The sequence below is a fragment of the Oncorhynchus kisutch genome, linkage group LG30 (genome assembly GCF_002021735.2).
Source record: "Oncorhynchus kisutch isolate 150728-3 linkage group LG30, Okis_V2, whole genome shotgun sequence".
In the NCBI taxonomy this organism is placed as follows: domain Eukaryota; kingdom Metazoa; phylum Chordata; class Actinopteri; order Salmoniformes; family Salmonidae; genus Oncorhynchus; species Oncorhynchus kisutch.
The window spans coordinates 16,191,577-16,204,372 of NC_034203.2; the positions used below are offsets into that span (position 1 = coordinate 16,191,577).

Consider the following 12,796-nt stretch of genomic DNA (forward strand, 5'->3'; position numbering starts at 1 on the left):
CTGTTATAATCTCCACCCTGCACAGCCAGAAGAGGACTGGCCACCCCACATAGCCTGGTTCCTCTCTAGGTTTCTTCCTAGGTTTTGGCCTTTCTAGGGAGTTTTTCCTAGCCACCGTGCTTCTACACCTGCATTGCTTGCTATTTGGTGTTTTAGGCTGGGTTTCTGTACAGCACTTTGAGATATCAGCTGATGTACGAAGGGCTATATAAATTGATTTGATTTGATTTGAATGCGCTAACAAAAGGTGGAATTTGAACATAAATGATGGACATTATAGAACAAAACAAACATTTATTGTTGGAACTGGGATTCCTGGGAGTGCATTCTGATGAAGATCATCAAAGATAAGTGAATATTTATAATGTTATTTCTGACTTCTGTTGACTCCAACATGGTGGATATCTGTTTGGGTTGTTTTGGTCTCTGAGCGCCGTACTCAGATTATTGCATAGTTTGCTTTTTCCGTAAAGTGTTTTTGAAATCTGACACAGCGGTTGCATTAACCTCTCTGGGATCGTTTGAGACACTAGTGTCCCACCTCGCTAACAGCCAGTGAAATTGCATGGTGCCAAATTCAAAACAACAGACATCTCATGTTTAAAATTCTTCAACCATACAAGTTCTTTACACCATTTTAAGGATACACTTCTCATTAATCCAACCACAGTGTCCGATTTCAAAAAGGCTTTTCGGCGAAAGCAGAACATATCATTATGTTAGGTCAGCAACTAGTCACAGAAAGCATTCAGCCATTTTCCAACCAAAGAGAGGTCACAAGAAGCAGAAATATAGATACAATTAATCAGTAACCTTTGACGATCTTCATCAGATGGCACTCCCAGGACTCAATGTTACACAATACATGTATGTTTTGTTCAATCAAGTTCATATTTATATCCAAAAACCTGTTCAGAAATGCCTCCAAAACATCCAGAGAAATTTCAGAGAGCCACATCAAATAACAGAAATACTCATCATAAACTTGATGAAAGATACATGTTTTACATAGAATTAAAGAAAAACGTGTTCTTAATGCAACCGGTGTGTCAGATTTCAAAAAAGCTTTACGGCAAAAGCACGTATATTCAATAATCTGAGAACAGGTTCAGCCACAAAAGCAAGCCATACCTGCCAAATTGTGGAGTCAACAAAAGTCATAATTAGCATTATAAATCTTTACTTACCTTTGCCGTTCTTTGTCGGAATGCACTCCCAGGACTCCCACTTCCACAAGAAATGTTTGTTTTGTTCGATTACGTCCATATTTATGTCCAAATACCTCCGTTTTGTTTGCGTGTTTAGTTCAATATTCCAAAGGCACAATGCGCAAAATCCAGACGAGAAATCAAAAGATTATCCATTACAGTTTGTAGAAACATGTCAAACGATGTTACCAATCAATCCGTAGGGTCTTTTTAAAATAAATCTTTAATAATACTCCAAACGGACAAAAGCGTATTCATTACAGAGGAAAAATAAGGAACGGCGCGCCCGAATGACCGCGCAATAAACAACTGATTGGCCTCAGCCTAGTCCACTTGTTGAAACAACTCTTATTTGACACCCTTCCACAATAGAAGCCTCAAACAACTTTCTAAATACTGTTGACATCTGCTGGAAACCTTGGGAAGTGCAATCTGGCCCCATAGACACAGCACATTGGAAAGGCAATCACTTTTATATGAAACTACAAACCTTAGATGTCCCACTTCCTGGTTGGATTTTCTGCCTGCCATATGAGTTTTGTTATACTCACAGACATCATTCAAACTGTTTTAGAAACTTCAGAGTGTTTCCTATCCAATACTACTAATAATATGCATATAATAGCATCTGGGACAGAGTAGCAGGCAGTTTACACTGGGCACCTTATTCATCCAAACTACTCAATACTGCCCCCCTGTCACCAAGAAGTTAAGGAGAAGTGTATCTAAAGTTCCATGTATAACACCTGTATTTTCATCAACATTTATGATGAGTATTTCTGTCAATTGATGTGGCTCTCTGCAAAATCACCGGATGTTTTGGAACTACTGAACATAACGCGTCAATGTATACTGAGATTTTTTTATATAAATATGAACGTTATCGAACAAAACATACATGTATTGTTTAACATGAAGTCCTATGAGTGTCATCGGATGAAGAGCATCAAAGGTTAGTGATTTATTCTATGTCTATTTCTGATTTTTGTGACTCCTCTCTTTGGCTGGAAAAAAATTGCTGTGTTTTTCTGTAACTTGGCTCTGACCTAACATAATCGTTTGTGGTGGTTTCGCTGTAAAGCCTATTTGAAATCGGACACTGTGGTGGGATTAACAAGAAGTGTATCTTTGAAATGGTGTGAAATACTTGTATGTTTGAGGAATTTTAATTATGAGATTTCTGTTGTTTGACTTTGGCACCCTGCACTTTCACTGGCTGTTGTCTTTAGTGGGATCTCAGCCCTAAGGAACTTTGCGGTATTTTGTTTTCTGTGTGTTATTTCTTACTTTATTAACCCAGAATGCTTTTTGTGTTATTACATACAGCCGGAAATAACTTTTGGATATCAGATTCACCAGCATTGCGACCAGTAATGCAACTTTCCTGAATTGGATCCTTTGAAATGCGACTTTCCTGAATTGGATCATCCTTTGGCTACTCCAAGATGCCACCGGCGGAGAAGATATATATAGCTTAGTTACTTCATCCCAGTCTACTCATCTGAGTCTGCTCTTGGGTTCCACTTCGCGTAACAGTAGCTGGGGATATTAACAAAGTAAATTTGAGGCTGAAGAGGCTCAGGAGGCTGAAGAAATTTGGCTTGCACCCTAAGACCCTCACAAACTTTTACAGATGTACAATTGAGAGCATCTTGTCGGGCTGTATCACCGCCTGGTACAACAACTGCACTGCCCACCTCAGGGCTCTCCAGAGGGTGGTGCGGTCTGCCCAACGCATCACCGGGGGCACACTGCCTGCCCTCCAGGACACCTACAGCACCCAGTGTCACAGGAAGGCCAAAAAGATAATCAGGATCACCACCCAAGCCATGGCCTGTTCACCCCGCTAGCATCCAGAAGGTGAGGTCAGTACAGGTGCATCAAAGCTGGGACCGAGAGACTGTAAAACAGATTCTATCTCAAGGCTATCAGACTGTTAAATAGCCATCACTAGCCGGCTACCACCTGGTTACTCAACCCTGCATCTTAGAGGATGCTGCCCTATATACATAGACATAGAATTACTAGTCACTTTAACAATGTTAACATACTGCTTTATTCATTACATATGTACAGTGCATTCGGGAAAGTTTTTTTTTTCAGACCCCCTTTTTTACGTTACAGCCTTATTCTGAAATGGATTAAATCAATAAAAAATCCTCATCAATCTACACACAATAGCCCATAATGACAAAGTGGAAACAGGTTTTAAAAATGTTTGCAAATGTATTAAAAATAAAAATGAAATACCTTATTTACGTTAGTATTCAGACCCTTTGCTATGAGACTATAAATTAAATTGAGCTCTGATGCATCCTGTTTCTATTGTTCATCCTTGAGATGTTTCTACAACTTGATTGGAGTCCACCTGTGGTCAATTAAATTGATTGGACATGATTTGGGTTTGGAAAGGCACACACCTGTCTCTGTAAGGTCCCACAGTTGACAATATATGTCAGAGCAAAAACAAGCCCTGCTGTTGAAGGAATTGTCCAAAGACCTCTGAGACAGGATTGTGTTGAGGCACAGATGGGAGAACCTTCCAGAAGGACAACCATCTCTGCAGCACTCCACCAATCAGGCCTTTACGGCCACTCCTCAGTAAAAGGCACATGACAGCCCGCTTGGAGTTTGCCAAAAGGCACCTAAAGGGCTCTCTGACCATGAATAACAAGATTCTCTGGTCTGATGAAACCAAGATTGAACTCTTTAGCCTGAATGCCAAGCGTCACAACCCGATTGAACATCTCTGGAGAGACCTGAAAATAGCTGTGCAGCAGCACTCCCCATCCAACCTGAGAAACTCCCCAAATACAGGTGTGCCAAGCTTGTAGCATCATACCCAAGAAGACTCAAGGCTGTAATCACTGCCAAAGGTGCTTCAACAAAATACTTATCTGAATACTTATGTAAACGTGTTTTTGCTTTGTCATTATGGGGTATTGTGTGTATATGGATATGGGGGGGGAACAATTGAATCCATTTCAGAATAAGGCTGTAACGTAACAAAATGTGGAATATGTCAAGGGGTTAAAATACTTTAAGAATGTACTGTGTATACTGTATTCAACTGTATTTTAGTTCATGTCATTCTGACATTGCTCGTCCTTCTATATTTGTTCATTCCATTATTTTCCATTATTTTACTTTTTTGTGTGTACTGTTGTGATTTGTTAGATACTTCTGCACTATTGGAGCTACGAACACAAGCATTTCGCTACACCAGCAATAAAATCTGCTAAATATGTGTATGTGACCAATAAAATGTGATTTGCTTTGATTTAGAATGGTCCTTTTGGAGGAAGGTTTATTGTATTTTACATTTGTAATGTATCTAAAAGCATAATTGAGTATAATCAAAATTAGCATGTTTATGATATTTTGGCCATACCCAGGCTTCCTTTAAGACTCCATAAGTTTCAATCTGTAGGTGCTAGAAAAATGTGTTATCTTTTGTTTTATTTATTATTTGGTTAGGTCAGGGTGTGACAAGGGTGGTTTGTGTAGTTTTTGTAATGTCTATGTGTTTTTGTATGTTTATGGGGTTTTTCTGGTCTAGGTGTTTATATGTCTATGGTTGCCTAGATTGGTTATCAATCAGAGGCAGCTGTTTATCGTTGTCTCTGATTAGGGACCATATTTAGGTAGCCATATTCCTTGGATAGTTTGTGGGTTAGTTATTCTATGTTTAGTTGCCTGTTCTGCACTAGCCATAGTGCTTCACGGTTTGTTTTGTTTAGTTATGTTCAGTGTTCTCTCTTTAATTAAAGAGTTATGTTCGCTCACCACGCTGCACCTTGGTCTCCTCTTTATGAAGACCGTGACAACTGCTTTCTCTGTAATATGCGTAGTATTTTGTAGCACCTACAGATTTAATGTTATGGAGTGTTAAAGGAGGACTGGATAAGGCCAAAATAGCATAAATATGGCAACTAATGAATTATTTCTCAATTATGCTTTTAGATACGAATGTCATATGTCAACAATCCTTCCTCCAAAGAATCAATCCATGTCTTACATTTTGTGAAAATTCCCCAAATCATGGTATTTTTTTGTACTGGTTCCATGAGGTATCACTTACATCTCCCTGTGTGTGTGTGTGTGTGTGTGTGTGTGTGTGTGTGTGTGTGTGTGTGTGTGTGTGTGTGTGTGTGTACGTGTCAGGAGTTTGCATGCACGTTTATCTGTGCACTATGCTTCAGTGAGTCAGTCTTCCCTTGCCCTGGGTTATGTACCAAAGACTGGCACGAGGGCACAGGAGGGTGGCGGTGGTGGCCTTGGTTGGACCTGCTCTGCTGCCACCCACGGTGTCGGGCCCTGCGGTGTTTTCAATGCCTCACTCAGTGCAGCGAGTGGAACCAATGCTCGTTTGATTAATCTGGCTAGGGGGTAAATGAAAACCATTAACGAGGGTTTCTCTCCACCGCCTTTTAATGCAAGGCACAGAAAAAGGGGATTTGAATTGCAAAAGTCACGCCGAGGATTAGTCAGTGTTGGACAAACTCTCTCCCAGGCTGTTTTTCCTACATGCTGATTTCTGAGTGAGCGGCTTCGTTTTGTTTCTTTGCGTATGAATTTGACCTAGCACTGAAAAATATTATAGTAAAAAATCAAATGTACATTCATTTTTGCTGCATATGTCAAAATACACAAGGCACCTTGAGTCATGTTTATTGGCTGAACCTAGGATAACCTGTGACAAAGTAAAGTAGTTCATTTCTCCAAGTAAAGTAATAGGATGAGCAACTAAAGTTGACTATACTGGGGAATTTATAATCCTGCAGTCTCACTGATAGAATTCATAATAACAAGAGTTATAGTCCCTCACAGAATAACAGAATGAAAACCAATGGTGCCTGAAACAACTGCCTGCTACATAATCCGTCCTCGGTTTTGTCAGAGCAAGATTGGAAAGAGCTCCTAATGTCTTTTGTCAAATGACAATAAATATTTATGAACGTTAAACTGGCTGCTTGGCCTTCCAACCGGGAGCACATTTCACTGTCCTCTCCGTCATGTCTGATTAAAGTTGAGTTCCACCATTTACTGAGGGAGGGAAGGAGGGAGGGAGGGAGACATTGTAACTTTTTCTTTTTAAACTGCCCTCCCCTGGCTACATTTCTCAACTTCTGTAGATCCTCAGATATCTATTTGGTTTCTCTGTGAATGCCTTTACTGGACCCTGTAGATCCAAAATGGATTCAGAACATCTGATTATTTGGAGGTGTTAATAACTGTCCTGATGAGCTTCTTTCACTGCGGTTTCAAAGCTATTATCCCAACCATGGACTGTCTATCTTATCTGCAGGGCTCAACAGTTTATTCTTAACAGCTTTGGATAAAAGACTTGTCAGATACCAGGAACAGATTACACACACACACACACACACAGTCTCTCTTTCAGTGTCAGTAGATAAAGGAGTGTACAACGTTGGCTATGATCAAGCTGGCTCAGTCTTCAGGCCATAACACGCTGTATCTATATGGTCTGAATCCCTCTTTTAGGATGGTAGATTGTTGATAAGCCTTTGAGATGTATATTAGTTTTGAATGATGAATGATGTACAATTATCTGATGTTTCATGTTGAGGCTCCGACGGCTCTTTTTACATGACTAAAATAAATGTTTTAAATCTGATTGACCTCTTAGAGACCTCTGACACAGAACTACTAAAGTCAACGTCAAATGAATCGAGTTATTTTATACGTGTAGTGGATGTAATCCTCCTTCTCCATCAACATAATAGGCTAATAGCCTTAAAGGGAGCTGTTCTATTGTTCGAATGTCTTGTGGAAGGCACACTTCCAAGTAGAAAATAAAACAAATGAATAGTAAACAGAGACTTGGCCTCAGTGCGAAACAAGTTCATTGTTAGCGGGAGAAGGCAGGCACAAAGACTAAGCTTTAGTAAACAATGGAAAAATGGTAGAAAATGCTCTGTATCGGCCTCCAACTAGGTAATCCCTCTCTCCTCTGAAAAAAAAATGAGCTAGCTCCCCCGGTGCTAGGATACGCACCTGTTCTCCCTTTAATTGTCATGAAGCAAAGACACTCTCTCGTTTAGACCCAATTTCATGGCTGGGCCCTTTCTCTCTCTCTCTCTTTTTCTATTCCTCGCTCTGCCATGATTTATTCATGGCAGAGGGACGTGCTTGTTTTACACACCGCGTAGGACCCATGTTGTGGAGCCCTGTGGGGCCCTGGGCCTGCCATGCCATGCCAGCCTGTAATCTTCTTACATACAGAGGACACAGGCTCGCTCGCCTCACCAATTACGGCTCACTCTCCACTCCTGGTATCATGGCGTGGCTTGGGGTTGTGTTGGTTGGAGGTCTTTTTTATTACATCCTTTAAAGGGGAGTAAAGATAGAAGAGAGTGTATTTATCCGCTGTCGGCAGGTGACTCAGGGCCTGGGCTCTTGTCATGTGCATGATGTGACCAGTGGCAGCTACAGTAAAAGCTCTCTGTACGGCTGTCATGATGTGTTATGTCGCTTTGAGAATGGAACGAATGTTGTAGCTCTAGGCAGAGTCGCCAGAGCTGCCAAGTCATATCAGTGTTGTTGCTTGACCTCTTAACTGTCTGGTGTGGACGGTATGTCAACAAGACAACTGTACATGGACACTTCAGGTGGAAGCGGCAATGCTAAACATTTGACCTGTAATTTTATTGGGTAAAAATCTCCCCATTTGAAGATCAATTTTTGGTTCCAGGTAGAAACTATTTGGTTCCAGGCAGAACACCTTTCTACATCACACAGCTGTCAGTCAGACAGGCACCATGAGCCCTGCTCCAGCCCGACATCTCTGAGAGTAACAGGTGCGGACTGTAGCAACACACCCAGAGATATATTTCCGGGGTGAAGGGTCAAATGCAGTTTAATGGTGGTAAAAAGGGCCCACGGACATTCCCCTTGTTATGCCAGGTATGGAAATGTACCTGTCCAACATCAGCTCACTTGCGCTGAGGTGGGAGGGGTGGCAATATTTGAGGTGTGTCCTTAAAAATGCAAAAGTAACAATTTCATGCATCTCTAAAGGGTGGTTTTAAGAACCACAAGAAGCAGGTATTAACAGTAATGCAGTCGATGGAGGCATTGGTTTTGAGAGTGGAAGCTTGAGAGGATCTGCAAAGAAGAATGGGAGAAACTCCCCGAACACAGGTGTGCCCAACTTGTAGCGTCAAACCCAAGAAGACTCGAGGATGTAAACGCTGTCAAAGGTGCTTCAACTAAATACTGAGTAAAGGTCGGAATACTTACATAAATGTGATATTTCCATTTATATATATTTTTTTATAAATAAGCAAAAATGTATTAAAAAACAGTGTTTGCTTTGTCATTTGGGGTGTTGTGTGTAGATTGATGAAAAAATAAAATAATTTAATCAATTTTAGAACCATGCTTTAACGTAAGAAAATGTGGAAAATGTCAAGGAGGTTTAATATTTTCCCGAAGGCACTGGAGCCTTAGCACCTCATTATCATATCTCCCAATGATTTCCAATTCCCACACATGCCTTGATTTACACACATGAGAGGAGCCTTCAGCAAAGGAATGCATTCTGAGACCAGAGTGTTGTAAACACGATTTCAGTGCAGTTATTTAGTATTGTATTGCCAACTGAATGTGTAAATATGGTTTACAGAACAAGGGGCCATTGGGGCATTAATAAGTGACCCTATTAAGTTCATTTTCATTTTGCCTAAATACATAGACTAATATCACTTTTTCATGAGGGGCTTCCTCACTTGATGACATGTTGTCAATAATACATTGATTTAGATTATTCATGGGTCTTTTGGAGTGGGATCATTACTGAGACATTTTGTAAGCTTTGACTACCACTCAATGGGTTGGAAATGATTCCTTGTTGCGGACTCATTCCTCTGATGAGTGTGGCAGCCTTTTCTCTGTCAGCCCATTCATATCCATATTGACGAATGACAGCGGCCGAAAGTATCTACAATAGATTTGGGATAATCTTCTCTATGGAGTCCACTAGACTAGAATTACACAATATATCTCAATACTGTATAAATCAGTATGCATGTATCTCATTTAGTTCACAAGGGTAATGCACAATAAAATGCATAATATGCATACTATACACAATGGACAAGTGCTAGAACTACTCATCTGTAGATCCTGAGCAAGCTAACAGAAACTAGCGTAGCATGAACAATAGTTCAACTGGCAGACTGGGAGAAGATGCTGACGTCAAAGACAATACCTGTGCTCTGTAGGAGGCCCAAACCCTCTCAGATGTAAATCGCGTTCATCCAGAAGCCTGAAAGCCCTTGTAGAAAGTGGGTCAGGAAAAAATTCTCTGTTCAACCCGCTGATGCCAAGAAAATTCTAATTCTGTCTTGGCGGCACATTGCACATTTCTTGCATTTTGACAGGAAAACCATGTAATGGCCTATATAAGCCTTCATTTTACTAAAGGTATTTTTTCTTCTGTATCTAGTGCTAGTACATGGTCATATAATGTTGAAATAACCTCTCCCATGGTCTCTTCCTTCATGCCACTTAACCAGCTACAAGTGCCTGTACTTCCTTTAATAAATAGTCAGGTAAACTAAATCCCCTTGAAAGAGAACGCATTATTATTCAGTAAGTGCTTATTCGTTCCCCAGAAATGTGCTTCTGTTGCCTGTGTGTGTGCGTCCATGTGGGTATGTTTTCCCATGGAGTCATCTCACTGGTATAATCCTGGCTGCAACTGGTGTACTAGTCCCCAGCCATGCAGCCCATCCTCTGTCTCTCTCTGTCCTGGGGTGGCATCTGTCTGAGGCTGATATGGTGCACCGAGAAGGAGCCTCTCAAGCTGTTTTCATGCCCGCTGTGAACACACTGCCTCCTGCCTGCCCTGCGTCCCTGCCTGCGCTCCTGGGTGAGCTGGAGGGGTGGAGTGGGTAAAGGGAGAGCGAGAAGCTGTGATAGATTATGTGCATAAACATGGGGATGGCTTTTACTGTAATAGAGTAGTAATGTCTCTCTCCCCCTCTCTCTCTCTCTCTCTCTGTTAAACAAATCAAAATATATTTGAGATTCTTAAAAGTAGCCAACCTTTGCATTGACAGCTTTGCGTACAATTGGCATTCTCTCAACCAGCTTCATGAAGAATACTTGTCCAACAGTCTTGAAGGAGTTCCCACATATGCTGAGCACTTGTTGGCTGCTTTTCCTTCACTCTGCGGTCCAACTCATCCCAAAACCGTCTCACTTGGGTTGAGGTCAGGTGATTGTGTAGACCAGATCATCTGATGAAGCAATCCATCACTCTCCTTCTTGGTCAAATAGCCCTTACAGAGCCTGAAGGTGTGTTTTGGGTTATTGTCCTGTTGAAAAACAAGTGATAGTCCCACAAAGTACAAACCAGATGGGATGGCGTATCACTGCAGAATGCTGTGGTAGCCATGCTGGTTAAGTGTGCCTTGAATTCTAAATAAATCACAGATCGTGTCACCAGCAAAACACATGACTGATTCATGCAGTCTCCTCTGAACAGTTCATGTTGAGATGTGTCTGTTACTTGAACTCTGTAATGCATTTATTTGGTCTGCAATCTGAGGTGCAGTTAACACTAATGAACTTACCCTCTGCAGCAGAGGTAACTCTGGGTCTTTCTTTCCTCTGGCGGCCCTCATGAGAGCCTGTTTCATCATAGCGATTGATGGTTTTTGTGACTGCACTTGAAGAAACTTTCAAAGTTCTTGAAATGTTCCGGATTGACTGACCTTCACGTCTTAAAGTAATAATGGACTGTCATTTGTCTTTGCTTATTTGAGCTGTTCTTGCCATGAAATGGACTTGGTCTTTTACCAAATAGGGCTATCTTCTGTATACCACCCCTACCTTGTCACAACACAACTGAATGACTGAAACGCATTAAGAAGGAATGAAATTGCACAAACTAACCTTTAACAAGGCACACCTGTTTATTGAAATGCATGCCAGGTGACTACCTCATGAAGCTGGTTGAGAGAATGCCGAGAGTGTGCAAAGTTGTCATCAAAGCAAAGGGTGGCTACTTTGAAGAATCTCAAATATACAATTTATTTTGATTTGTTTAACACTTTTTTTAGTTACTACATGATTCCATATGTGTTATTTCATCGTTTTGATATCACTATTATTCTATAATGTATAAAATAGTCCAAATAAAGAAAAGCCCTTGAATGAGTAGGTGTGTACAAACTTTTGACTGCTACCGTACATGTCGGAAGGGGTAAAGTGACTATGCATAGATAATAAACAACGAGTAGCAGCAGAGTAAAAAAAGTGTGTGTGTGTGACTGTTTGTGTGTGTGTGTGTGTGTGTGTGTGTCTGCCTCCGTGCATGTGAATACATGTTTGTTCGAACAGTATATGTTTCCAAATCCAGTTCATTGCTATCCCGCACAACACACCAGCCTTTTAAGTCAACATTAGTAGACATTTAAAACATCTAACATGCCAATTTGTGCAATCGAAAACATTTCATGCTAAATGGCTGTATGAATATTCAAACACATTGCTTCTGAACATGTCCCCATTCAATTGCATCACATTTGCATAGTCTTTTTGCATTGGGCCACGTGCAGTTATGTCTCCAAGTAATAACCATAACAGATCATGTTCAGCATCCCTATCGGGTGATTAAATCTGCAATGATGAACATTCAAAGGGCAAATGGCTTTATGCAACACTGGACTCTGTGGACACACTGGGGCTCTGAGCATCCACTCACAAGTGGTTTGGCACGCAGCTGCAGGCAAGACTGTGCTGATTGTATGTTTGTGTGTGTGTGAGAGCCAATGTTTCAAAATGTGTTATTATCAATAGGTCTGTAATCAGAGAAATAGGCATAGAAACGTAAATCAAACACAAATCATACCATTGATTTGCTTTGAGTAATATTTTACCCGTTGTGTATTATTAAAGAAGAGCAAGTACAGAACAATTCCCTGGGAGAGAAAGGCCCTGGAGATATGGATGTGTTGTTTTTATAAAACGACATAATATTTCACACATCTGAATTACATTTCGAGACAGAATGAAACCATTTGGCGGGTCTATCAATTATATAACATGTTTTCCATTGTGTCCACACTCATACCTGGCATTGTGTTTCTTCAGGTGCAGCCTGCATCCTCCATTTCCATTTAACAGTGCAACCCTACACACTACTTGTTTTCGTTTTTTAAGGACTGAGGGGGAGGGTCGTGCAGAAAAGAAAGTAGAAAACGTCACCTTATTGTCATTCGAAGGACAGTTTTTTTGATTTGTGTGTTTGTTTTGTTTCAGTCGGGATTGCGTATGTACTTCAAATCAAATCAAATCAAATGTATTTATATAGCCCTTCGTACATCAGCTGATATCTCAAAGTGCTGTACAGAAACCCAGCCTAACACTCCAAACAGCAAGCAATGCAGGTGTAGAAGCACGGTGGCTAGGAAAAACTCCCTAGAAAGGCCAAAACCTAGGAAGAAACCTAGAGAGGAACCAGGCTATGTGGGGTGGCCAGTCCTCTTCTGGCTGTGCCGGGTGGAGATTATAACAGAACATGGCCAAGATGTTCAAATGTTCATAAATGACCAGCA

The 12,796-nt window shown here is 40.9% G+C and overlaps 1 protein-coding gene across 1 annotated transcript in view; it reads right to left on the bottom strand.

Annotated features, from left to right (window-relative positions):
* Positions 1 to 9,941: 9,941 nt before the first annotated feature.
* The window catches only part of LOC116358545 (RNA-binding protein 25-like), a gene marked incomplete at its 5' end in the record, with an annotated part of 5,958 nt that continues 3,103 nt past the window's right edge, over positions 9,942 to 12,796 (bottom strand). Inside the window, one exon of the mRNA XM_031809678.1 lies at positions 9,942 to 10,109. Coding sequence (XP_031665538.1) covers positions 9,942 to 10,109 — 168 coding nt within the window. The remainder of the gene's footprint in view (positions 10,110 to 12,796) is intronic.